This window comes from Gracilinanus agilis, chromosome 5 (assembly GCF_016433145.1).
Source record: "Gracilinanus agilis isolate LMUSP501 chromosome 5, AgileGrace, whole genome shotgun sequence".
NCBI classification, from domain to species: domain Eukaryota; kingdom Metazoa; phylum Chordata; class Mammalia; order Didelphimorphia; family Didelphidae; genus Gracilinanus; species Gracilinanus agilis.
The window spans coordinates 219,570,824-219,593,716 of record NC_058134.1 but is presented as its reverse complement, the minus strand read 5'-3'; the positions used below and the strand labels follow the sequence as shown (position 1 = coordinate 219,593,716).

General features: G+C 47.6%; 1 protein-coding gene across 2 annotated transcripts; it reads left to right on the top strand.

The window, feature by feature from the left end:
• The first annotated feature begins 4,779 nt into the window (after window positions 1-4,779).
• Window positions 4,780-22,488, top strand: RASD2 (RASD family member 2). 2 transcript variants are annotated; one of them, XM_044677948.1, is made up of 3 exons: window positions 4,780-5,007; window positions 14,572-14,851; window positions 21,257-22,488. In XM_044677948.1, exons 2-3 carry the CDS (start codon window positions 14,581-14,583, stop codon window positions 21,784-21,786), a joined length of 801 nt encoding a protein of 266 aa, XP_044533883.1. In that variant the 5' UTR covers window positions 4,780-5,007; window positions 14,572-14,580; the 3' UTR covers window positions 21,787-22,488. The 2 variants fall into 2 exon arrangements, with proteins under 2 accessions (XP_044533883.1, XP_044533884.1); XM_044677949.1 differs by lacking the exon at window positions 4,780-5,007 and adding an exon at window positions 5,554-5,935.
• The last annotated feature ends 405 nt before the right edge of the window (window positions 22,489-22,893 follow it).

The window sequence follows — 22,893 nt, the reverse complement described above, 5'->3', positions numbered from 1 at the left end:
CTAGAACTAGGAACCACAGGAGCTGAGTTGTTCCTAACTACCTGTGTGATTTGTGTGAGTAGCTTTACCTGTCTCTGCCTCAATGTCCACGTCTGTAAAATGAGGTTGGGCCAGCAAAACTCAACAATCGCTTCCAGATCTCTCTCTAAGAACTGGTGAATTTGAAACCCCTCATTTTATAGATGAGGAAACAGATCCACAGAGAAGCACTAACCAAATATTTTATAGCCAGAAAGATAGCCTTCCAGGTTTCCTTCAGAGCCCCTCTTGGTTGCCTTCTTCCCCATAATACCTTTTCCAATTCCAGTGATTGCTATTGCTTTCTCTCTTTAGCTTTCTCTCTTTAGCTAACTTACCATATACTCTGTATTTACTGATTTATGAGCTGTGTATCCTTTCAGGAACAACTGTGGCTCTATGAATAAGAGCACTGGGCCTGAAGTCAGGAAGATTCGAGTTCAAATCCAGCCTCAGACACTTCTTAGCTCCTGGATCTTGGGCAAGTCACTTAACCTTTGATTGCCTGACAAAAAGATACAGGGGATCTCCTGGAGAAGGAAATGGCAAACCACTCCAGTATCCTTGCTGAGAAAACCCCACAGATAGCTATGGTCCATGGGCTTACAAAGAATTGGATGCGACTGAACAACAACAACCACAACTTCATCCTCCCGGTAGAATATTTAGCTCCTTGAGGGCAAGACTAGTTGGGGTTTTCTTTTTGTACCCCTAGTTCTGGGCCTGGCACAAAGTAAATGTTTAGCTCCTGGAATTTGAGTCTGATCTTCTCTCTCCAAATCTACTTTCTCCAATACAAAGCTGTCCTCCCAATCCAAGAAAATCTTCTGACTGAGATCAATAAAAATGAGGGGGGAGAGGGGGAAAATAGAGAAGAGAGTCAGAGACAGACACACCCAGACAGAGACAAAAGAACAAAGCATGGACCAGGAGTCAGGCTGCCTGGCTTCTATTTTCAGCTCCATGAGGGTGTCACTGTTTCTTCTTGGGGGAGACACAGGACCCCTCTGGAATCCCAGCCCCTATAATACAGCTAAACATTTCTACAAATTCTTCTGATGTCTGCATTTAATCAACCAAGTATTTATTTAATGCCTACTGTGTGCCTGGCACTGTGCTAGGTGCTGAGCCTCCAGCAATAAAGAATGAAACATTAAAAGGGCTTTTGAAATCTGAGGCTTCTCTAACGTTCAGCTGTTATGAAACAGCGAGGTAGATACACTGCAAATGTGAAAAACATGGACAAGTTTCATTAGCTCTCCAGAGGCTGGGAACATTAGGGGGGTGAGGGGAACACAGAGGAAAAGCAGCCAGTAAAGAACAGGGACATCAGACCTCTGATGTTTAAATATAACAAAGATGGGTCATGGAGCTCCGGGCTTGTAAGGAGCTGAGTATAGAGAGAAGGAGACAGACAATCAGGCACTGAAAATCACAAAATCACTGAGGACTCTTGAAGAGAAAAGCAGAATGAGCCAAGAAAGTAAAGTTTAGATTCCCTGCTCTGCTCAAGAAGTCCACTAGCTCCCTATTGCCCCTAGGACCAAACTTAGACTATTATGTTTGATATGGAAAATCCTCCTCAACCTGGCTCCAGCCAGCCTTTCTAAATTTATCATTTACTGTTTGTTGTTCAGAAGTTTTAGTCGGATCCAACTCTTCGTGGCCCCCATTTGGGGTTTTCTTGGCAAAGATACTAGAGTAGTTTGTCATTCCTTCTCCGGCTCATTTTACAGATGAGGAAACTGAGGCAAACAGGATGATGAAATGATTTGCCCAAGGTCACACAGCTAGGAATCACGTCCATGTTTTAGAACCTCTGATTTTCTTCAAAGCTCAACTCAAAAGCTTTCTGCTGCATGCAGCCTTTCATGATTCCCACCTATCTCCCTAATCAGCTGCCAGGGTCACCATCTGAAGTTTCCTTGTATCTGTCTTGGGTCTTAGAGGTGCACAGGTGTCCCACACATAGAAGACAACCTCCTTTGAAGGCAGGTATGCTTTGTTTCTGTCTTTGTATCTCTAGTACTCAACTTGTTGTTTGATTGCTTTGTGACTGGGCAAGTCACTTCCCCTCTCTGACTGGGCATCAGTTTTCTTTTATGTAAAATAAGGGTTAAGCAGGGATGATACTTTCCAGGTCTACAATATTATGACTCTGTGAGTCCTGAGACCTATCAGATAGCTATCCAGGGTACTTCCTATTCTCTTCTGGAAAGGGAAGGTAATAGTTCAGTACATGCTTGTGGGTGTGACTTGATTTTTCCAGTCTTCTGGAGGAAGTCCATAAGTTCATAATTCAAGAGCCAGAAAGGACCCCAGAGGTCTTCTAATCCAATTCTCTCATTGTACAGTTGATGTACAATGAGATCTAAGACCGAGATGAAGTGACATGCCCATGGTCACAAAGGCATATAAGTATCAGGTGAGATTTGAACTCAGGTCTCAGTGGACACTGGACACTGTGACCAGTGCAGAGTAAGAAAAAACACTCTTCTTAGAGTTTAAATCCAGCTAGTAAGTGTGTGACCCTGAGCAAGTCATTTAGCCCTGTTTGCTTCAGTTTCCTCATTTGTAAATCGAGCTAGAGAAGGAAATGGAAAACAGTATCTCTGCCAAGAAAACCCCAAACTCACGAAGAGTAAGACATAATTGAAAAGGACTAAATGACTTCTGATTTCAGTCCTCATCATTGTATTGCAATGCCTCACTTTGCTCTTTACATCTCCCCTCCCTCCCTTTCTCCCTCTCTACCTCTTTCTTTTTCTCTCCCTTTCTCCTCACCCCTCTCTCTCCCCTTGCCTTCTTTTTTATATTAATCCTAAGACAGAAAAGCAGTAAGGGCTAGACAATGGGGGCTTAAGTGACTTACCCAGGGTCACACAACTAAGAAGTCTCTGAGGCCAGAACCAGAATCGCCTGTCTCTAGGCCTGACTTTCAATCTACTGAGCTACCTAGTTGCCCCCCTCTACATCGCCTCTTGAGGTCAACCCCCAAGAACACATTGGATGCTAGACATGGATAAAGTTAACTAGGTCAACAGATTTGACACATAAATCATCTGTCCAACCCTTCATTTTATGGATGAGGAAATGGAGGAGGAAAGAGGAAGACCTTTCCAATAACACACAACTAGGAGACTGGGATTCATACCCAGCTATCGCCAAATCTCCGGCTCCTCCCCTCGCTCTCACCTGTCTCCCAAAGGAGAGCCACCCACAGCAGCTCCAGGAAGAGGGGGTAGCAATGCCTGACACTCACATGGCATTTCAGATTTCTTTTCTAACTTTCAGATCAGGCTTTCAATTTTCTAACTTTCAAATCATCTCCCTTGCCCCCATCTTCCAGATGGAGAAACAGAGACCCAGAGAAGTTAAGGACCTTGCTCAAAGTCCCATAGTAGCAGAGTCAGACCTCAAACCCAGGCTTCTCAGTTGGTAGTCAGACAACTTTCTTTACTTCCAGTCTTAGTTTAGTACCTAAGATTCTAGGGGCTAGGATGAGTGCAAAAGGAGGGACAGAATCCAGGGAGGTAGTAAGATGCCCCCAAAACATCACTGTATTTGAAGTCAGAGGACTGGGTTTGAATCCTAGCTTTGCTACTGCTTAACTGTGATGCTGGGCAAGTTGCTTCTATGGGTCTCAGTTTCCTGCTCTGTAAAATGAGGGAGTTGGGCCAGATGGCCTTGAAGGTCCCTTTGGGGCTCTAAACCTAGAGTCTTATGCCCTAAGGATTGGACTAAAGAGCTTCCCTGTTTCCTTTGCTCCAAATGTATGCCTCTCTGAACAAGGAGCGCTTGGATGAGGTTGGGCAAAATAGATGGAGTGCCCCGGCCGGCTCCGGCTGTGTGGTTCTTGAGTCACTCCCGCCCATCCAAGCTGAAGCAAGTTTCCCTCCTGCAGGGTGTCTGGGAAGGCCTGGCCAAGGTGACTCGGAGCCCCTTCCTAGGAGGCACGTTCTTTGCCCATGTGCTCTGCATGGCTGAGTCTGATATCTGAGACTGGAGTGTTTGTGGTGCAGGAGGAAGAGGAAGGGGAAGAGGAGGAAGGCAGCAGCTACTTCTCGGGGGGAGGAGAACGGGAGAAATTGTTCTTTTTTGAGGGAGGCGGGGGTCTGCCGCCCCACAAGGCCAGCTGGATTTCCCCAGTAGCCTTGGGGGCGTGAGGGGGGAGCTATAACCCGCGTCCCTGAGCCCCCTCCCAGGACGTGGCCTCGACCAGGGTATCTGGTCCCAGGCTTCTCCTGTCCGCATCCCTGCGGGATCTCTCGGGGAACAGGTGGTCCCAGCTCAGGCTGTCTTCCGGCGCCAGGTGCATCCAGCACCCCGACCCGTCGCCTGCACCAGTCAGTAGCCTGCCTCCCCATCCTCACCTGTGCGGGGCAGGGAAGAGCGGCCTCAGCGAGTCCCAGTCACGGTGCCTACACTGAGGGGCCGAGGAGCCGCCCATGCCTCATCCCAGGGCCGCCCCCCCCCCCCCCCCCCGCCTACGCCCACACGCCAGTGCACGGGGGGCGGCTGACTGCGGCGGCCCGGCGGCCGGGGGGGGGGGGTGTGCCTGCGGGGGAGGAGGAGAGGCAGGGGAGGGGCCGAGTTCTGAGCCCAGGTCGCGGATTGGCGGAGACCAGTGCTAGGGGGTGTGGTGCTGAGGGCCGGGGGCGGGGAGAAGGGTCAGCCGGCTATAGAGACTGCAGTGCCAAGAGCAGCAGCGGCATCCCGGGCTCAGTCATCCCGCCGAGAGAGACCTGCGGGAAGCTCGAAAGGGCTGACAGACGGACGAACAGACGAACAGACTAACAGACGGATAGACGGAGAGATCAGAAGCGGTGGTACAGGGCGCCGGGGGCAGAGCCCTGACGGAGCCTATCCCCTGAACAGAGACTTTAAAACCGCGTTTCCCCACCCACGCACCCACTAAACACCGGGAGACACCTCAGCCACCCCAGGGGAAGAGTTGGCGGCTCAAAGACACCCCGAAAAGTTCCCGAGGTGACTTTGGGGCCTGGGAGGAAGGGGGTGAAAAGGAACCGAAGACTAAGCACCCAGTCCGAAGAGAACTTTGAGCGGGAGGGCCCCCAAGGTGCCCCCCCCCGTTCCCTCCCCACCTCCCCCATCCTCTAGAGGCCTCTGGGACGGCTTTCCGGATTCCCAGGTCGCTCCTTATATCCGCTCCCTGGGCCAGTCCTCCAGAAAAACAAGCGCCAGTTATCTCCGGTGCTGCGAGCAGTGCCCGAGAGCAGCCAAGAGGCAGGGAGGAAGGAACCGGTCCTGGCAAGGTCTCTGGGTTCACAGGTGGGCACCTCCTAAGGGTGGGCGCAGACCACTCAGCCTCTCCTTCCTGTGGGCAGAGGGAAAGGAAGCGGACAGCTAGGGAAGCAGAGGCCGTGCCAACTTGGGAACCTTCTAAGAGGAGCGGGGAGGGAAACAGGCCAAACAGATCCGTAGGAAACGGGCGGAACTGGGTGAGCTGAGAGCGAAACTGTTTGCCAGGGCATCTGGTTTAGATCCTCGGATTTTGTAACCCCTGATACCTGCCTTGGGTGAGCACTCACTGCTCGCCGCCCCTCAGACCCGCTACTGCTCTGCCAGGGCAGACACACCCCCACCCCGCTTCACCCCACCTTCCGAGTCCCCGGCTACGGGGCTTTCTTCGAGCTCTGCTCGGTCGCAGAAGAAGGCTTCGCCTGAGCCCAGCAGCGCCTTCGGAGAGCACTTCCATGGGGTTCAGGTTTCCGAAACCTTCGCGCCCATCTCAGTCCCACCAGGCTTGGCCAGCAGTGGGGAGCTCCCGCGTCCAGTGACTTGGGACAAGTTCGAGAGCTGCCCAATCGCTGGCTATCCCCCAGCCTCTAACAAGGCTAGAAGGCAAACCGCTGTGGCTGCATCAGGGGGTCGGGACTGCCCCCTCCACACCCAGGTAAGAGAGAGGGACACCCACAGTTCAAGGCAACAGGATGGGAAGGTTCAGTTTCCCTTGGGGCCACGGGATAATGGATTTGGAGTTGAAAGGGGTCTTAGAGACCACTGACCGCACCCCTCCCCCGTTTTACAGATGAGAAACAGGTCCAGGGAAATGGAGTTCTCCTAGTTTCACACAGCTGGTATCTGCAGAGCAATCTGAACTCAAGGCTTCCAGACCAGTCCAGGGCCCTATCCACTGCAAGCCTCTACATACGTTGCTTCTTATGAGGATGAAATTATCGAGTGAATGGAGGCAAGCGAATTGAATCCTCTAGGCTTTCTGTCCCACATCTGTCCACAGTTTATTGCACTGACAAGGGACAGGAATGGAGACCGGCAACTGTCTGGCAAGGGGGAAAACCCTGGGTTGATAATGGGTGTCCGAAGGTTGAAAGAACCTTCTTCCTGCAGGGGATTTTTACCCCCAGAGGAAAAGGAAGAACTCAGTGATAGCTCCTTTCTTATTCTTGTTGTTATTGTCTTCTTTTCTCTCTTAAGGGGAGGTGGGGGACTCAGTTTCCTCCTCTGTAAAAACAGGTGGTTAGATTTCACGACCTCTGAGATTCCTTCTAGCTTTAGATTTATATTCCTAGGTTCTTCTAGGAGCTAAATGGGGGCTTCTGGACTAGCCTGGGCTTGGCTCTGTGAGGGGACTCTTACTGGGTCCTTTGAATCTGGCCCAGTTTACTCTATATAGATGGAGGTTTCAGTGATCTCTGGCCTTTGCTTAACAAAAACCCTCATTCTTATGACCATTTAAGGTCTTCAAAACTCTGTAAAACAATTACGAGATGTGTGTGTGTGGAGGGCTATTTTCTCATTTAATAGATGAGGAAACTGAGGCTTAGGAAAGGAAGTGACTTTCCTAGGATTGAAGAGCTGAGGTTTAAACCTAGTTTTGCCTAACTTTAAGTCCTTTGCTCTTTCCATTGGTCCATACTACCTTTCTTATCCTGCCCCTTTGAATATGGCTACAACAGAAATAGTAGAGAAGATAGGCTTCAGCTTGAGTAGAAACTGAGGTTTCGGACAGAAAGGGTGATGAACAGTCCACAGGATCCTGGATATAGAACCCAAAGGGACCTCAGAGGCCATCTAGGTCAACCCCCTCATCTTACATTAAAGGAAACTGAGGCACAGAGGCTTGAAGATCATATAGTTAGTAAACAACAGAGGTGGACTTTAGGCTTGAATCTTATAAACTCCCAAAAAAAGGACTTTCTTTATTATATTTATTATCTTTCCTAATATTACATAGGAATTGAGGTACAGTAGGAAATGGCAGGGGTTGAGTATGAAGTCAAATGCCCTGGTTTTGAAACCCAGATCTGCCATTATGTGTCAGAGCCCTGACTGGCTCCTTTCCTTCTCCATAAAATATAAGGGCCAGACTAGACCATCTTCTATTTTTGTGATCCTAAGTCCCTTCCCTTCTCTCAGCCTCAGTATCATCATCTATAAATTGAAGTGATTGGACCAGATGGCCTCTGAGATCCCTTCTATAAAGATCCCTGTATCATTCCATGAAAAGAGAGTGATCCCAGGGACTTTATCTAAGGTGAACAGATTAGGAAGAAGAGACAGGAAGAACAGCTAAAAACAGCTGGCTATTTTAGACGTCAAACTCAAGGAAGTCACAGTATCTTTTCTCATGAAATAGCACAGTGCCAGGCACCATTCTAGCTGTGTGTTGTAGAAGACTGTTCACACTGAAGCTTCATGACTTCAGGGAGACTGGATGGCAAAAGGCCACTCAGTCTTCTACAGGAAGTTCCTTAGATGCTAGGTGGGTGGGGGTAGAATAGAAACCATCAAGGGTAGGGTGTGTCTAAACAGGCTTCTTTCCAGGGAGCCAGGGGCCATTTCCCCTCATGGATCATCTTAGACTAACAGAAAGGACCCAAGGTCCCAAGGATAATCCTCAAGACATTTCTCTTTGATTCTGGAGTCAAAGAACTTAGGATCCTACCTCCTAGAGATGTAAGGGACCTCAGAGGTCAACTCCCCCCCCCCTCACTTTATAGGTGAAGAAACTGAGGCCCAGGGAGATTAAGGGATTTATCCAAAGTCACCAGAAGAAGTAAGCTTCATTGGGATTCAAACACTGATCCTCTGATTTCACAGTCTCCCAGTGCCCTTACCATGGCTGCGCATTGAGCCTACTTTTTGCCCTGGCTTTTACTCCACCATGGCTTGTCCCATTTTAGATTGCTCAAAAGGCTAGACCCAAATCCAGGATCCAATGAAGTGTAATATGCTCATGCCCTAGGACCCAGGCAAATGGCTCAGGAGGGCGGGACCACAGTTAATCATAGGATTTAGTGTTGGAAGGGCCCTTTGAAATCCTCTAGGATTTTGACAAAAAAGGAAACTGAGGTCCAGAGAAGGGACCTAAAAACTGAAATTGTAGGTGTACATACAGTTGTAGGTGTTACCTGTCAACGCCCCCTTCCTCAGAATGTACAGGAACTTCCATTTCCATCTTTATGTCCCCAGTGCCTAAAACCTTGCTAGACACATTTGATTGATTTATTGGTTGAACTGAAGAGCTATCTGTGACTGAGTGATGATTTTAGCAAGTTCTCAGAAGCTGGCTGACATGAAGGGATGAGGGGGTCACTCTGATATTGCTCAAGTACCTCATGAAGTCATTATCCCCATGGGATGCTAAGATTGCTTTCATCTAGTCTGGACCTGTTTATAAATGGCTTTAGCAATTGTGTGTGTGTGGGTAGGTAATTGGGAGGGAGGGAGGGGAGTCTAATTCCCTTTCAGAGAACCTACTAGAGAAACTAGTGTTCCACCTTTCTACCTTTCCACTAGATAGAAGAATGAAGAGATAAAAGGACCTAGGAGTCTGGGACTGGGTTCAAGTTCTGGCTTTGGACAACACCTTTAAAGATCATTCATGTTCTGACATATTAAAGTTAATCAATGCTGGTCTCATCTTGTAGCCTTTAGAGAAGGGGCATCCTCAGTGATGTATAGGGGAGAGAAGTAGGATGTCTCCCAGATATAGCTTTAGCTGCTTCTCTCTCCCCTGCACTTCCTCTTTACCTTTCCTTTCTCTTCTCTTCTTCCCCATCCTCTGCTTCTCCCTCTGTTTCTCTTTTTTAGTCTCTTTCCTCTTCTCTTCATCTCCTCCATTTTCTTTCTTTTTCTACTCTACTTTGCCTTTCTCTCATCTCACTCTTCTCCACATCTCTCTATCTCTCTTCTCTTCTTCCTTCTCTCTCTGGGTCTCTTCCTGTTTCTGTGTCTGTCTCTGGGTCTCTCCCCTCCAATTTTCTTTCTTATGAGAGCTAGGAGGGACCACAGACCATTAGAACTGAAATGGACCTTAAAACCAGAAATGTCTCCCCCTCTCTCTTGTCATTTCCTTTTCCCCTCTTCTGTCTCTTTCATTTCACCCTCTCACATCTGTATCTCTCCTCTTCTCTTTGTATCTTTCTCCTTCTTTCCCTTCTCTCCACCCCTCCCCCCTTAACTCTTCTTCCCTCCTTTCCCCTGTCTCCAACTCTCTCTACCCTCTGGGTTTCTTTCAGTTTATTCCCTTCCTCTTCTATGACTCCTCATTTCGTCTCTCTCGCTTATCTTTCATTCCCTCTTTTGCTCCCCCTACTTCTTTTCCCTCCTTCCTCCCTGACTATCTCTCTCCCCTATTTCTCTCATCTCTATTGCTCTTTTTTCTCTCTCTCATAATGAATGCTTGTTGATTGACTGCCATCTCTCTTTTCAAATCTTCCTCCTTTATACTTATCTCTCATCTTTCCCTTTCCACCTATCTTTTTCTCTCTCCCTCTTTCTTATTCTCTCCCTCTCTGTCTTTGTCTATTTCTCTTACATTTTATTCTTTCTCCTTTTTTAACTCCTTCCCCTCTCTCCTTTTACCTTTCTCTCTTTCCCCCTTCTATCCATTTTAATTTTTCTCCTATTTTTCTCTTTTCTTTCCCTCTCCAGCCACCCTCCCTCATTCCCTCTCTTTTCGTCTTGCCTATTATGCTTTCATAATATGTGATCCTTGCTAAGCATCAGGGGATGGCAGTTACAGGACAGGGGTGTTGGTAGATTGTTTTTAGGGATCTGGGAGTCTCTGAGTACCCAGAGAAGTATCCACCTCTAACTGCCTTAGGTCTTCATTTCTTTCCACTGAGGTTGAAACATTGACCAGTCTTTGTTGTTCCTAACCGAGATATCCTAAGTTGCCAAGACTTTCTAGCTCCAGGAGGCATCTAATAAAAGATGCCTATCACGGGGATGGGGTGTGTACATACATAGTCTGGGGAGTGGTTAAGTCATAAATCAATCTGCACACCTATCAGTCCCTACTGGGAACAAAAAGACAAAAATGAGCATGTTCTTGACCTCCAGGAGTTTATATTCTATTGAGGGAAGACAACTTAATAACGAATATGTACAAAACAAAACAGTGATTTCTTCATGGAGTCAAGAAAGAGTTAATAATTGGGGGAAGCACAAAAGACCCTTTGAATGAGGTACCCAAAGGCTTGAGATGGGAAATGGCAGATAAATGGTAGAGGATGGTGGGAAGGCTACTGCATTTGTTCTCAGAGGAGTGGGTTTATAGAAGAATAAAGCCATGGGGCAGCTGGGTAGCTCAGTGGATTGAGAGTCAGACCTAGAGACAGGAGGTCCTAGGTTCAAACCCGGCCTCAGCCACTTCCCAGCTGTGTGACCCTGGGCAAGTCACTTGCCCCACATTGCCCACCCTTACCAATCTTCCACCTATGAGGCAATACACCGAAGTACAAGGGTTAAAAAAAAAAAAAAGAATAAAGTCATCTAGTGGAAAAGGCAAGATTCAAACCCAGGCCATAATTCCAGAATGTCAGAGTGAGGTGGAAATATGACTCTGGAGAAAGCAGACTGTGCTTCCTAGGCGGAGCTATATCTACAAAAATGCCCTCTTTTCCTGCTCCCTCCACCCTAAAGGAAAGTTAACATCAGTCTCAGACCTGCTTGACAGGACTGGCATGTAGGGCTGGGCAGACTCCTGCCCTGAGGGTCAGGAGTCTATTGAATTAAACCATGGTCTGGTTGGGCTCAGAGAGAGGGGAAGGAGGGGGCAAAAGAACAAGTATTTATTTCAAACACTTTGAATTTCTACCCTGACTTCCAGCTCTACCCACAAGGTCCCTCCTCCAGGAAGCCTGCTCTGATTGCCTGCAAGAAAGGCTCGTGCTTTCCGTAGACTTGACTTGGCAGTAGGGTGCGGATCATGCCCTGTTTCATCCTTATAAACCCCCTGGTGTCTGGCTTTGCACACAGGAGTTTACTAATGGTTGTGGGACGAATACAACTCTACAAATCCAGCAGACCTCAGAAGCCATAAATCCCTCTATTTTACAGCTGAGCAAACTGAGGCCTGGGTATATTAATTAACTTGCTCACAGTCACATATAGTAAGCTGCAGAGCAAAGGTCATTGGCTCATAGATAGAGAGTGGGAAGGGACCTTAGAGGCCAGGAGTCCAATTCCCTTGTTTTATAGATGAGGAAACTGAGATCCTCAGAGAAGTGTCAGAGGCAGGATTTGAACTCAAGTCCTCTGATTACAAGTCCAGCACTCTTTTCACTGTATCTCAACAAATTTCTTTTCTTTTCTTTCTTTCTTTGTGTTTTAGTAACTATTCTAAGAAAGAAGGGCAAGGCTAGGCAAATGGGGTTAAGTGACTTGCCCAAGGTCACACAGCTAGGAAACGAATGAATTATTAATAAGCAAATTTTATTGCACTCCTACAGTGAATAACACTTGCAGCATTTCTATAGTGCTTTCAGATCTGCAAAGCACTCTTCAAATATTACTTTATTTGATCCTGTAAACAATCCTGGGAAATGGGAGCTATTATTATCCCCATTTTATAGATGAGGAAACTGAGGTAGAGAGCGATGAAGTGACTGCTTCAGGGTCAACCAGGCAATGAGTATCAGAGGAGGGATGGGAACCTTGGTCCCCTGACAATCATTCCTGGGATTTTTCCACTAATCCACAAATGAATGAATGATTCCAGGGCTTCTGTGAGATTTAATAATGTATGTAAATCACTTTGCAGGCCTTTAAATTCTATAAAAATGCCATTATTATTAAAATTCTATGCTAATACTCTAGGGAGAAAGGATGAGGCGGGTCTCTATCTAATAATGAGACCAAAAGAGATTCAATACATTCCATCTACATGCATAAGGACCAAGTGCACTGGCAGGAGGTATTCCTTCTGACTTGAGGCATGAAGGCAATCAAGGAAGGCTTCCTTAAAGGGCTGCAATTGAGCTGGGCCTTGAAGGTTAGGGAGAATGGGGGTAGGGGACTGGGAAAGGGAATTAGAGAAGGAATAAGGAAAAACATTTCAGAAAGGAGGAATGGTAGGAGCTCAAGTTCTGAGAAATAATGGCATGACCGAAGGAGATAAGTCTGAAAAGGTAAAATCAAGCTGAAGCATGGAAAGCTTTGAATGCCAGGATTAGGGGTCTGGACTTTTTCTGGTAGGGAGTCAGGAGTCACTGGAAGGTCTGTTCTCTTTGTTTCTGCCTGTGAGCTTGGGGAGTTAGTTGGTTCATATCAATACCAGCCTTTTCCTCCTGCATCCCAAAGGGAAGTCCTGGATGAGACCTAGAAAGGGCAGCAAAATTAATTCCCATTTCAATGAGGTTTTTAAGATTATGAAGCACTTCTCTCCCGGTCATTCCACGATATAGACAAGCAGGAAAAGGATTTTTATGCCTGTCTTACACACAAGGAAACCAAGACTCTGAAAGGTTAAGTTATTTGTCCAAAATCAGCTAACAAGACATCAGAAAGGATTCAAACCCAGGACCCTTGGCTCCTAGCCCACTACATCATGCTGTGCCTAGGAGTAGAAGACAAACTGAGAATTTAGGTCTGTCTACCTGCCCTCCCATCCCAACAGCAATAATAATAATAATAATAATAATAATAATAATAATAATAATAATAATAATAATAATAATAATATATAATGAAGATTAAAGCTAGCATTTATATAATGCTCTAAGATTTTCAAAACATTTTACATACATTATCTCACTTGGTTCTCACAATAAACCTGGGAGATAATACTATTATTATTCCCATTTTACAGATGAGGAAATCAAGGTAGATAGCAGTTAAGTGGCTTGCCTGAGGTCACAGAACTACTAACTATCTCAGGCTGGATTTGAGCTCTCACCACGGTGTTGTCCCTACCTGCCCATCCTGTTTGTTTTTTTAAACCCTTACCAGATCTGTCTTAGAATCAATGGTAGGTATTGGTTCCAAGGCAGAAGAGCAGTAAGGGATAGGGGGTGGGGGTTAAGGGACTTGCCCAGGGTCACACAGCTGGGAAGTGTCTGAAGCTAGATTCGAACTTAGTATCCTCCCATCTCTAGTCCTGGCTCTCCATCCACCTAGCTGCCCCGTGACTATCCTGTTTTTAAAAATCTCTAGCAAAGATGTTTTTCCAACTAGGCTTATGTGCCCATTTCAGTTTTTTATAGCCCTTGGGGGAACTTCTTCCTCCTTTCTACCCTTAGTTTCTCCAGCCAGAATATGAATATGGATGCTCTGGAACTCTTATTTTCTGTAGCACGTTGCAAGGGGAAAACCCAGGCAGGACAAGCCTAAAGATCTTGGCCCTGAGAGAAGAGGATTAGGGGTCAGGGAGGGCTGATTGGGCTGATTAGCCAGTTTGACAAGGCAGAAGAATGATGGGAGGAACCCTAGGATTATTAAACAACCAAGTCTCCCAGATGCCAAGACTTGCACCTCAAACTGAGCCTTCTCCATTGGCTAGAAGGTTATTTCCTCCCCATTAATCTTTTCCCCAATCCCCACATAGAAATAAGAGAACAGAGAGCTCCAGAGACGGTGGTCACCCTCAAAAACCTTCTATGCCTTTGTCTAGTCAAGAAACCTGCTCTTCTCCATTGTTTTTGCCCTGACCAAGCCCTTCTCACCATCTCTTAGCATCATGGAACCACAGAAGGAGAAGGTCAAAGCTGGGAGGTGCCTTAGAACAGGGAATATCAACCCTCAGGAGGCAGGGGGAGGAGGTTAGAACTGAAACTTCAGAGGTGGGCAAGAACTTACCACATAGAAAATTCAAGCTGAAAAGGTAGAAATCACAAAAAACCAAAAGGACAGCCTGAGCCTTCGACCTTATCCAGTCCATTTCCTTACCTGAATGGGTGTTCTCCTGGCGACATTCTGAACAGCTATGAACATCTGAGCGAGAAGCAGCCTAGGAGAGTCCGTCTCACCCCTTAGAAAGCCAACGCTAGGTTTTAGATCTTTTCTGGGGGGCAGTCAAGTGGCACAGTGGACAGAGTGCTGGACCTAGAGTCAGGAAGACTCACCTTCCTGAGTTCAAATCTAGCCTCAGTCACTCTCTAGCTGTGTGACCCTGGACACATCACTTGATCCTGTTTGCCTTCTTAGTTTGCTCATCTGTGAAGTGAGCTGGAAAAGGAAATGGCAAACCACTCTAGTATCTCTGCCAAGAAAGCCACAACTGCATTCATAGTCTGAAACGATTGAACAACTTGAGCTTTTTCATTCTTTTCTCCCCACCATTAGCCCCAAGCGATGATGAAGACGACGTCCAGTGGGAACTGTGCGCTCAGCGTGCCCGCCAAGAACTCCTACCGCATGGTAGTCTTAGGGGCCTCCAGAGTGGGCAAGAGCTCCATCGTCTCTCGATTCCTCAATGGCCGCTTTGAAGACCAATATACACCCACCATCGAGGACTTCCATCGGAAGGTCTACAACATCCGAGGGGATATGTACCAGCTTGATATATTGGACACATCAGGCAACCACCCCTTCCCAGCCATGAGGAGGCTGTCCATCCTTACAGGTGGGGATCTGGGAGGGAAGAAGAAAGTGGGGGTGGGGTGGGGGGCTGAGAGTTCCATCCCTCAAGGGGACAGAGGGGAGCCACTAAGGTTTGAGTACCATTGGCCTTGCCAAGATTTAGAAATGAAAGACCATGATTTTTGATCCCTCTCTACTGCTTTCTGACTTATGACCCTGAGCAAGTTACTTTCCCTCTCTCTTAGTCTCAGTTTCCTCTTCTGTAAAATGAAGGAATGATCTCTACAGCTCTTTCTAGCTCTACCATTCTATGACCTTAAGACTACTGGCATCTGTGGCCATCCAACTTGCTAATAATGTTGGTGCTTTAGGCTTTGTAGGAATAAAAAACAGGAGACCTCAGAGATCATTTTGTCATTTTTTTTCCAGATGGGGAAACTGAGGTGGGAAGAGAATAAGAGGAAGAGGGAATCATTTACCTAAGGTTACTCAGTTGGTAAGCAGCAGAGCTAAGAGCCTTTGAGTTCAAATCCAGTGATCTGGCCTTCTGCCTGGGCTGACCAGGGAAGGCTCCATAGCTTTAAGCTAAACATGTCTAAGGCTAGGCAGGATCTGGATGTGGGGAGGCATCGAGAGGCAGTTTAAGCAGAAGCAGAGGGGCAGAAAGACACAAGGCATGTCAATCAGTTCATCAGCAAGTATTTATTTAGGCACTTCCTGTATTCCAAACACTCTGCTGAGCGGCAAAATCACAGGAAAAATATCTTAGAATCCTAAATTCTCCAATCCAGAACAAATCCCTTTCAGGCGGTCAGTCATCAAATCAGGGAAGAAACTTCTGTTGTGCCAGGCACTGTTCCTGGCACTGGTGATACAAAGATAAAAATGAAATAGTCCCTGTCCTCCAGGAGCTTCTAGTCTATTAAGGACTGTCTCCAGGGACTTAGCTCAACTCCATCCAGGCCTGCTCATCCTGGGCAACTGGTCAATCCATCAAAAAAACATTTATTAAGCACCGATTATATGCCAGGCACTGGGCTCAGCCCTGGAGATGAAAAAATCAAAAGCCAAACAGTCCCTGCCCTCAAGGAGCTTACATTTTTTTAAACCCTTACCTTCTGTCTTAGAATGAATAATTTGTAGTGGTTGCAAGGCAGAAGAGTAAGAGCTAGGCAATGGGGTTAAGTGACTTGCCCAGGGTCACCAAGCTAGTGCCCAGGACCTTCCATCTCCAGGCCTAGCTCTTAATTCACTGAGCCACCTAGCTTGGAGCTTACATTCTAACTGCTTGGGTTCCTCCATGGCTGCTGTCTCATTTGACCTTAGCAGAACAGGAATGGCATCCTCATTGCAGAAGCCCCAAGAGGCTAAGAGCCTTGCCCAAGATCACAGAGCTAGGAAGCCAGGGATGGATCCCAAGTCACAGGATCCTCTCCCCTGTGCTCGTGGTGGTGAGGGACACTGAGGAAGGTGAACCAGGACAAACCTATGACCTTAATTCATTGGAAAAACAACTTAGAGGGAGGGCTCCAAGGTGAGTCAGTGCTGGTGGTTTTGTATGCAGAGGAGAGCACAGTGACTGATGGGTACTCACTGGAGCGCTCAGCCCGCAGAATATGCCCCATTAATATTGCATGACATCATGGGGGGTGGGGAGAGCGAGGAATGCTTTCCCTAAGACACCATAACCCAGCTGGGACTCAGACCCAAATACATCCAGTTGGATGCAACGAAACCCATTTATTTAGTGCTTACTTTGGGGATGAGGCAGGGAGCAGCCAGAATCCTTCCCAGTCTTGGCTAAGGGTCTGGAAATCAGAGGGTCCTCATCCTGGCTCGGCCAGTGCCCTGGACAAATCACTGCCCCTTGGCTTGTCCTGCTTCCTCCTTCTGAAATACGCCGGTCTCCAATCTCCGGCTCTCCTGCTCTGAAATCTGTGAGCTGAGAGCTCATGGGGACGTCCCCATCGTTGTCATTCTTGAGCGTCCTGAGAGGCTCGCCCTGAGAAGCACATAGCCATACAGACAGCTGTGCAGATGCTTGGAGGTGGGGACATGCAGCCTGTGGAGAACGGGAAGTGGAATAATGACAGGAAGATTAGAAGGATAATCGGAATGGACCATGCCAAGCCTTAGATACCCGGCTGGGGGATTTCTGTTTCCTCCTGGGGCTGCTCTGTGTCTTGGGGCTACAACTCCACATGCACAGCTCCCTCCTTCTTTGAGTCAGAGGATGTCTTCATGAGGTCCTGTAACCCCCAAACAATTCTCTTCTTGGTAGTGTCAGCCTTCCCATGTGGAGTGATAATAACTAATAATAGGAATGCATAATAGCAGCTAAACTTATTTTTGTTTCCTTTGAAAAGTATTTATTATCTCATTTGATCCTCACAACAACCCTTTGAGGCAGGTGCTAACCTCATTTGTTAACTTCATTTTACAGATGAGGAAACTGAGGCAAGGATCAATTAAGTGACTTGTCCCAGGATCATACAGCTAGTAAGGGCCTGAGGCAGGATTTGAACTGAGGTTCTAAAGCACACTAGAAGGGTTATGAGATAGATATGGTGGGGGTTCAGTGACATGGGGAAAGAAGTGAAGTACATTATCCTAGACTCTGTAGTCACCAAGGGGGTGGTTTTGCAGAGCAGAAACTATTTTTTTTTAAACTTCTGTGTATTGGCTCCTTGGTGGAAGAGGGGTAAGGGTGGGCAATGGGGGTCAAGTGACTTGCCCAGGGTCACACAGCTGGGAAGTGTCGGAGGCCAGATTTGAAACTAGGACCTCCCATCTCTAGGCCTGACTCTCAATCCACTGAGCTACCCAGATGCCCCCCAGAACCTATTTTTTCCTTCCTGTTTGTCCTGTAGGAGAAGGGTCAAGGCTAACGTTTGGAGGATATTAGTTGGAGGGGAATGGGGAGAGAAATGAGAACAGCTCTCTGGGCCATCTCAGCAGAGGGACTGCAGAGTGGTCTCTGAGTTCTTGGGCTAGGGGACCCAAGGAAGTCTGATGTGACCTGGAAGGGGGATGTAGGGAGAGGAAGCAAAGGAAAAGGCAGACGCCCCCAATCCCTCCTTCTCCAAGTGATGGTGTGTCCAAGTGCCCATTCTGAAACCCAGGCTTTGCCCTCTCCCCAGCTGGCCAGGATTGAGCAGGGAGTGAAGAAGGAAGATGTACAATAAGTCCCTCACCAACCCCCTCTCCCCCATTGCTCCTGGCTCTGCTCTCTTGGGCCCAACAGAACCAGTGTGTCTAATCCCTCCTCCATCAGCTAGTCTTTCAAGTCCTGGAAGGTAGTTATTATGTATCTGGGTCTTCTCTTCTCCCAGCTAAGCCCCAATTCTGTTACGAATCTTGAAACTCTTCACTCTCCTGGCTCTCCTCCTCAAAACAGTCTTTAGCTTTTATTTTTTTATTTTTATTTTTTTTTTAAACTCTAACCTTCCGTCTTGGAATCAATACTCTGTATTGGCTCCAAAGCAGAAGAGTGGTAAGGTCTAGGCAATGGGATTTAAGTGACTTGCCCAGGGTCACACAGCTGCAAAGTGTCTGAGGTCAAATTTGAACCCAGGACCTCCCATCTCTAGACCTGGCTATCAATCCACTGAGCTACCCAGCTGCCCCCAGACTTTAGCTTTTAGAAGCTAGGGGTTACCACAGTGCCCATCAAGGAGTCAAGAAGACTCGAGTTCAAATCTCATCTTCAGACACTGACTAGCTGTGTGACTTTGGGCAATTCACATAATTTCTGTCTACCTCAGTTTCCTCGAATGTAAAATGAGGATAATAATGGCATGTCCCTCCTTGGGTTGTCAAAAAGATCAAATGAGATAATCTTTATAAAGAACTTAGCACATAGTAATCCTATATTCCAATCCTACCTAGTACTATATGGTAGGTGCTTAGTAAATATTTATTTCTTTTCTTCCTAAACTCTGGGGACTGGCATTCCACACCAAACTCCAGATACTGTCTGACCAGTGCAGAGAATGGGAAGCGCCCCTCCTAGACCTCCTAGGCCCAAACATTAAATATTTCTCATAACGTGGCCCAAGAGTCATTCTCTTTCCTTTACTGTCTTCTCCTGTTTAGACTACTAAAGTCCCCAAATGTTTTGGGGACAGAATTTGGTCCTTTCATGCCTCTCACAGATTTATTATGGTGAAATTGATTGGGAGAAAGCTAGCAGGGATCAGTGGATGGAGAGCCAGGCCTAGACATGGGAAGTCCTGGGTTCAAATCTGGCCTCAGACACTTCCCAGCCGTGTGACCCTGAGCAAGTCCCTTAACCCCCACTGGCTACCTTTACCACTCTTCTGCCTTGGAATCAATACACACTACTGACTCTAAACCAGAAGGTAAGGGTTTCAGAAATAACAAATTGATTTTTGGGGAGACCTTAATCTCTATTACATTTTAGCCCAATGGCCAAGCCCGTCAAGGTTTAGGGGGTTCCTGGCTCAGTCATCCAGAGTGTGTGTTTTTCCTCCCAGCTTCACGTCCTCTGTACAGCATGCGCATAATCAAGCCATTGCTAAAAATGTTAAATTTCATGAGACCTCCTTCCAAGATGGCGCCACCATAAATGGGGATTCTTTGAGGGTAGCAGCTCACTGAACCAGTAGTTATCGACCTGGGGGCCTCTTCATACTCTTAAAGTGATGGAGGACCCCCTCAGGAACTGAAGACCCACCTCCAAGAGCTTTTGGCTGGGGGGGGGGGTATATCTATCAAGACTTAACATATTAGGAATGAAAACATCTTCGTATTATTATAATAAAATCATAAGACCCCAGCGCACACCCCGCGAGGATCCCCAGACCGCGCTGGCCTAGACGCCACGTGCACATTGGCCCAGGCTGCCTGCCATGCCCGAGAGGCTTTCCTTCCTTGTGTTTGTCTCCCACGAAGGTTACCTGATCTGTCTGAGGGATGGTTCTGCTTGGCCTCCCGTCACCCCCCGGGCTGGAGTAAATATTAGTGCGGACAGAGCAGTGCTTGTGGGATCCGAAGACCCAGCTAGAGGCCAGGCTTTGCCGTTTCTAGCCGTGCGCTCCTGGACTAGAGCTCACTTTCTCTGGGCCTCAGTTTCCTCATCTGTAAAACGAGATCTGATTGGGTGGCCTTGAAGGATCCTTCCAGCTATGACTTTCTCTGGGCCCACAACCCTCTGGTAGGGGAGGGAAGGAAAGGAAGGACTGGGGAGCCAAGGAGGTTTAAAGCCATTCTGCACTCTGTACCACACCTCGCACACCATTGGCTCTCAGGACGGGCTCAAAGGCATTCATTCAATAGCATTGTTCTCCCCAGCTGTGAGGCAGGAGCCCCATTTGGGGAGGCAACGATGTGAAGAAAGGCAGGAGAATCCTCGGGAGTGCAGGATTATCACAGTGGGACACGGCCTGGCAGCCCGAGTGGAAAATATTGCCAGGCTAACATTGCCCAAAGCTCCTCCGAGAAAAAGTCATGCAACTGCAGTAAAACTGGGGAATTATTAACAATAACAACTTCTTTTCATAGCACCTTCTTCCCCAACAGTCTTGTGGGGAAGGTGTGAAAGTTTTATTATCCCATGTTATGGATGAGAAAACTGAGACTCTCCCATAAGATCAGAATAGAAGTCATGAAGTCCAACCCTCCCATTTTAGAGGTAAACTCATTGAACAGACTTTGCAGATGCTCATTCAAGGGAGATGGATAGTCAAAGAGGTAGAGAAGGAAACTGAGGGTTTAGAACTTAGATCCCATCAGTACAAACTTCCTTATTGTACAAATGAGGACACTGAGTAGTTACGGGGCTTAATAATAAGTGTCTGAGGCTGGATTTGAACCCCAATGAAAAGAGTGCCGATCCCAAAGTCAGGAAGACCTAAGTTCAGATGCAACCTTAGACACTTACTAGCTGTGTGACCCTGGGCAAGTCTCTTATCCTCTGACTGCCTCAGTTTTCTCAACTATTAAATAATTATTATAATATTACCTACCTCCTATGGCATTGTGAAGATCAAATGAGATTATGTTTGTAAAATACTTAGTACAGTACCTGGCACATAGTAGACACTTAATAAATCCTTATTTCCTTCCCTTCCTCCTTCCCTCCTTTCCTTCGTTCTATCCCTCCTTTCTTTGCTCCTTCCTTCCCTCTGTTCCTTGTTCCTTCATTCCTTCCTTCGTTCTTTTTTTCTTTCCTCCTTCCTTCCCTCCCTTCCTTGTTCCTTCATTCCTCCTTCCATTTTTCTTTCTTTCTTCCTCCCTCTCTCCCTCCTTTCCTTCCTTCCATTTGAGTGCCCTATCCACCACAAGCTGATTCAGAGAAATAAAGCAACTTGGCCCAGACCACACAGTTGGTAAATGATGGAGGCCGAATTCACACCTAGGTCTGATGCCCTTTTGCTGGCTCCCAGCACCCACTTAAACTATCCTTCCTCTCTGATCTCTGCTGCAGGAGATGTCTTCATCCTTGTGTTTAGCCTGGATAACCGAGAGTCCTTTGACGAAGTCAAACGTCTCCAGAAGCAGATCTTGGAAGTCAAGTCCTGCCTGAAGAACAAGACCAAGGAAGCTGCTGACCTGCCCATGGTGATCTGTGGCAACAAGAATGACCACGGGGAGGTGTACCGCCAGGTCCCCACCGATGAGGCCGAGCTCTTGGTCTCTGGTGACGAGAACTGTGCCTACTTTGAGGTGTCGGCCAAGAAGAACACCAACGTGGATGAGATGTTCTACGTGCTCTTCAGCATGGCCAAGCTTCCCCATGAGATGAGCCCGGCCTTGCACCGTAAGATCTCTGTCCAGTATGGAGATGCCTTCCACCAGAAATCCTTCTGCATGCGCCGGGTGAAGGAGATGGATGCCTATGGGATGATCTCCCCATTCGCCCGCCGGCCCAGTGTCAACAGTGACCTCAAATACATCAAGGCCAAAGTCTTGCGGGAGGGCCAAACCCGAGAGAGGGAGAAATGCACCATCCAGTAAGAAGAGTGTTGTAGGGAAGGCAGCTCACCCCAGCAGTGCCTTAAGGGACATGGCTCTGGAGAATGCCCCCAGCCAAACTGGGGGAAGCGAGGGTACTGGGCAGCTGTGCTGCCCTCCTCCCTTGCATTGGGAGCCCAATTGCACTGGACACCAGGGCAGCATCCCCTTGGGCTCTGTAAATAGTTCTGGGTCTTCTCTGCTGCCTCCCCTCTCCCCGTTGATTCTCCCTGTCTCTTACTGAGATAACTGACTCCCTGCACTTGGTAGGAGAATGTCTCTCTGCCAAGGAGGAGACAGATGAGAGATCTCGGTTGGCGTGAGTGTGAGCCGGAGCTTTCATCTTCTGGAGGATGACACCTCATCAGCGGGAGTTCAGAAGGGCCAGGAGACAATCACAAAGCCTTTCTCCAGAACTCGATCCCGCTGAGCCTCTGAACTCATCTTGTGGGTCACGGTCTCTTGGGTGAGGACTGGACCAGGCATTGGGTCTGGGGGTGTTTGAGCCATCCGGGTTGCAGTCCTCTGCTTTGGGGAGGGCTGCTCTGAGCAGGAGGGAGGTGACACATAGCTCTCCCACGAATTTGTGTCCTTATTTTCTGCTGTTGATTTTTTCCCTCTCCTGCTGATGCCCTCTTCCCACACCCCCAACCAAAGTAGACTCAGTGGTGTTCATGTGTTTGATATGAAGTGTGTTTGATGTATCAAGAATTTCTCTTCTTAAGCTCCTTGTTTTATCATTTGTCCTTATTCTCGTGGCCGTTGTCCCTTGAATGTGGACAGAAATAGACACCCAAACCACTGGACCATCCTAAGGAGGCCTGTGCCACCATTCTTAGCCAGCCCATCTGCCACCTGTTCCCTTTAGGGAGCAGGGAACGCCCTCCCCAATAGCCCACATTGACCACCTGCCTTCTCCAGACGTCAGCCCCTGCCCTTCTGTCCCCTCCCTCTGGGTCCTTGCAGAAGCCCCCAGCCTGACTTCTGATTTCTCCCCTCGCTGGCAGTGACCTTGGGCAGCCTTCCTCTGGTCTCCAGGCTCATCTGATCAGTAAAAATCATTCTGAGCCTTTTCATATACTGAATTTGGGAGAAGGAAGGAAAGAAAGT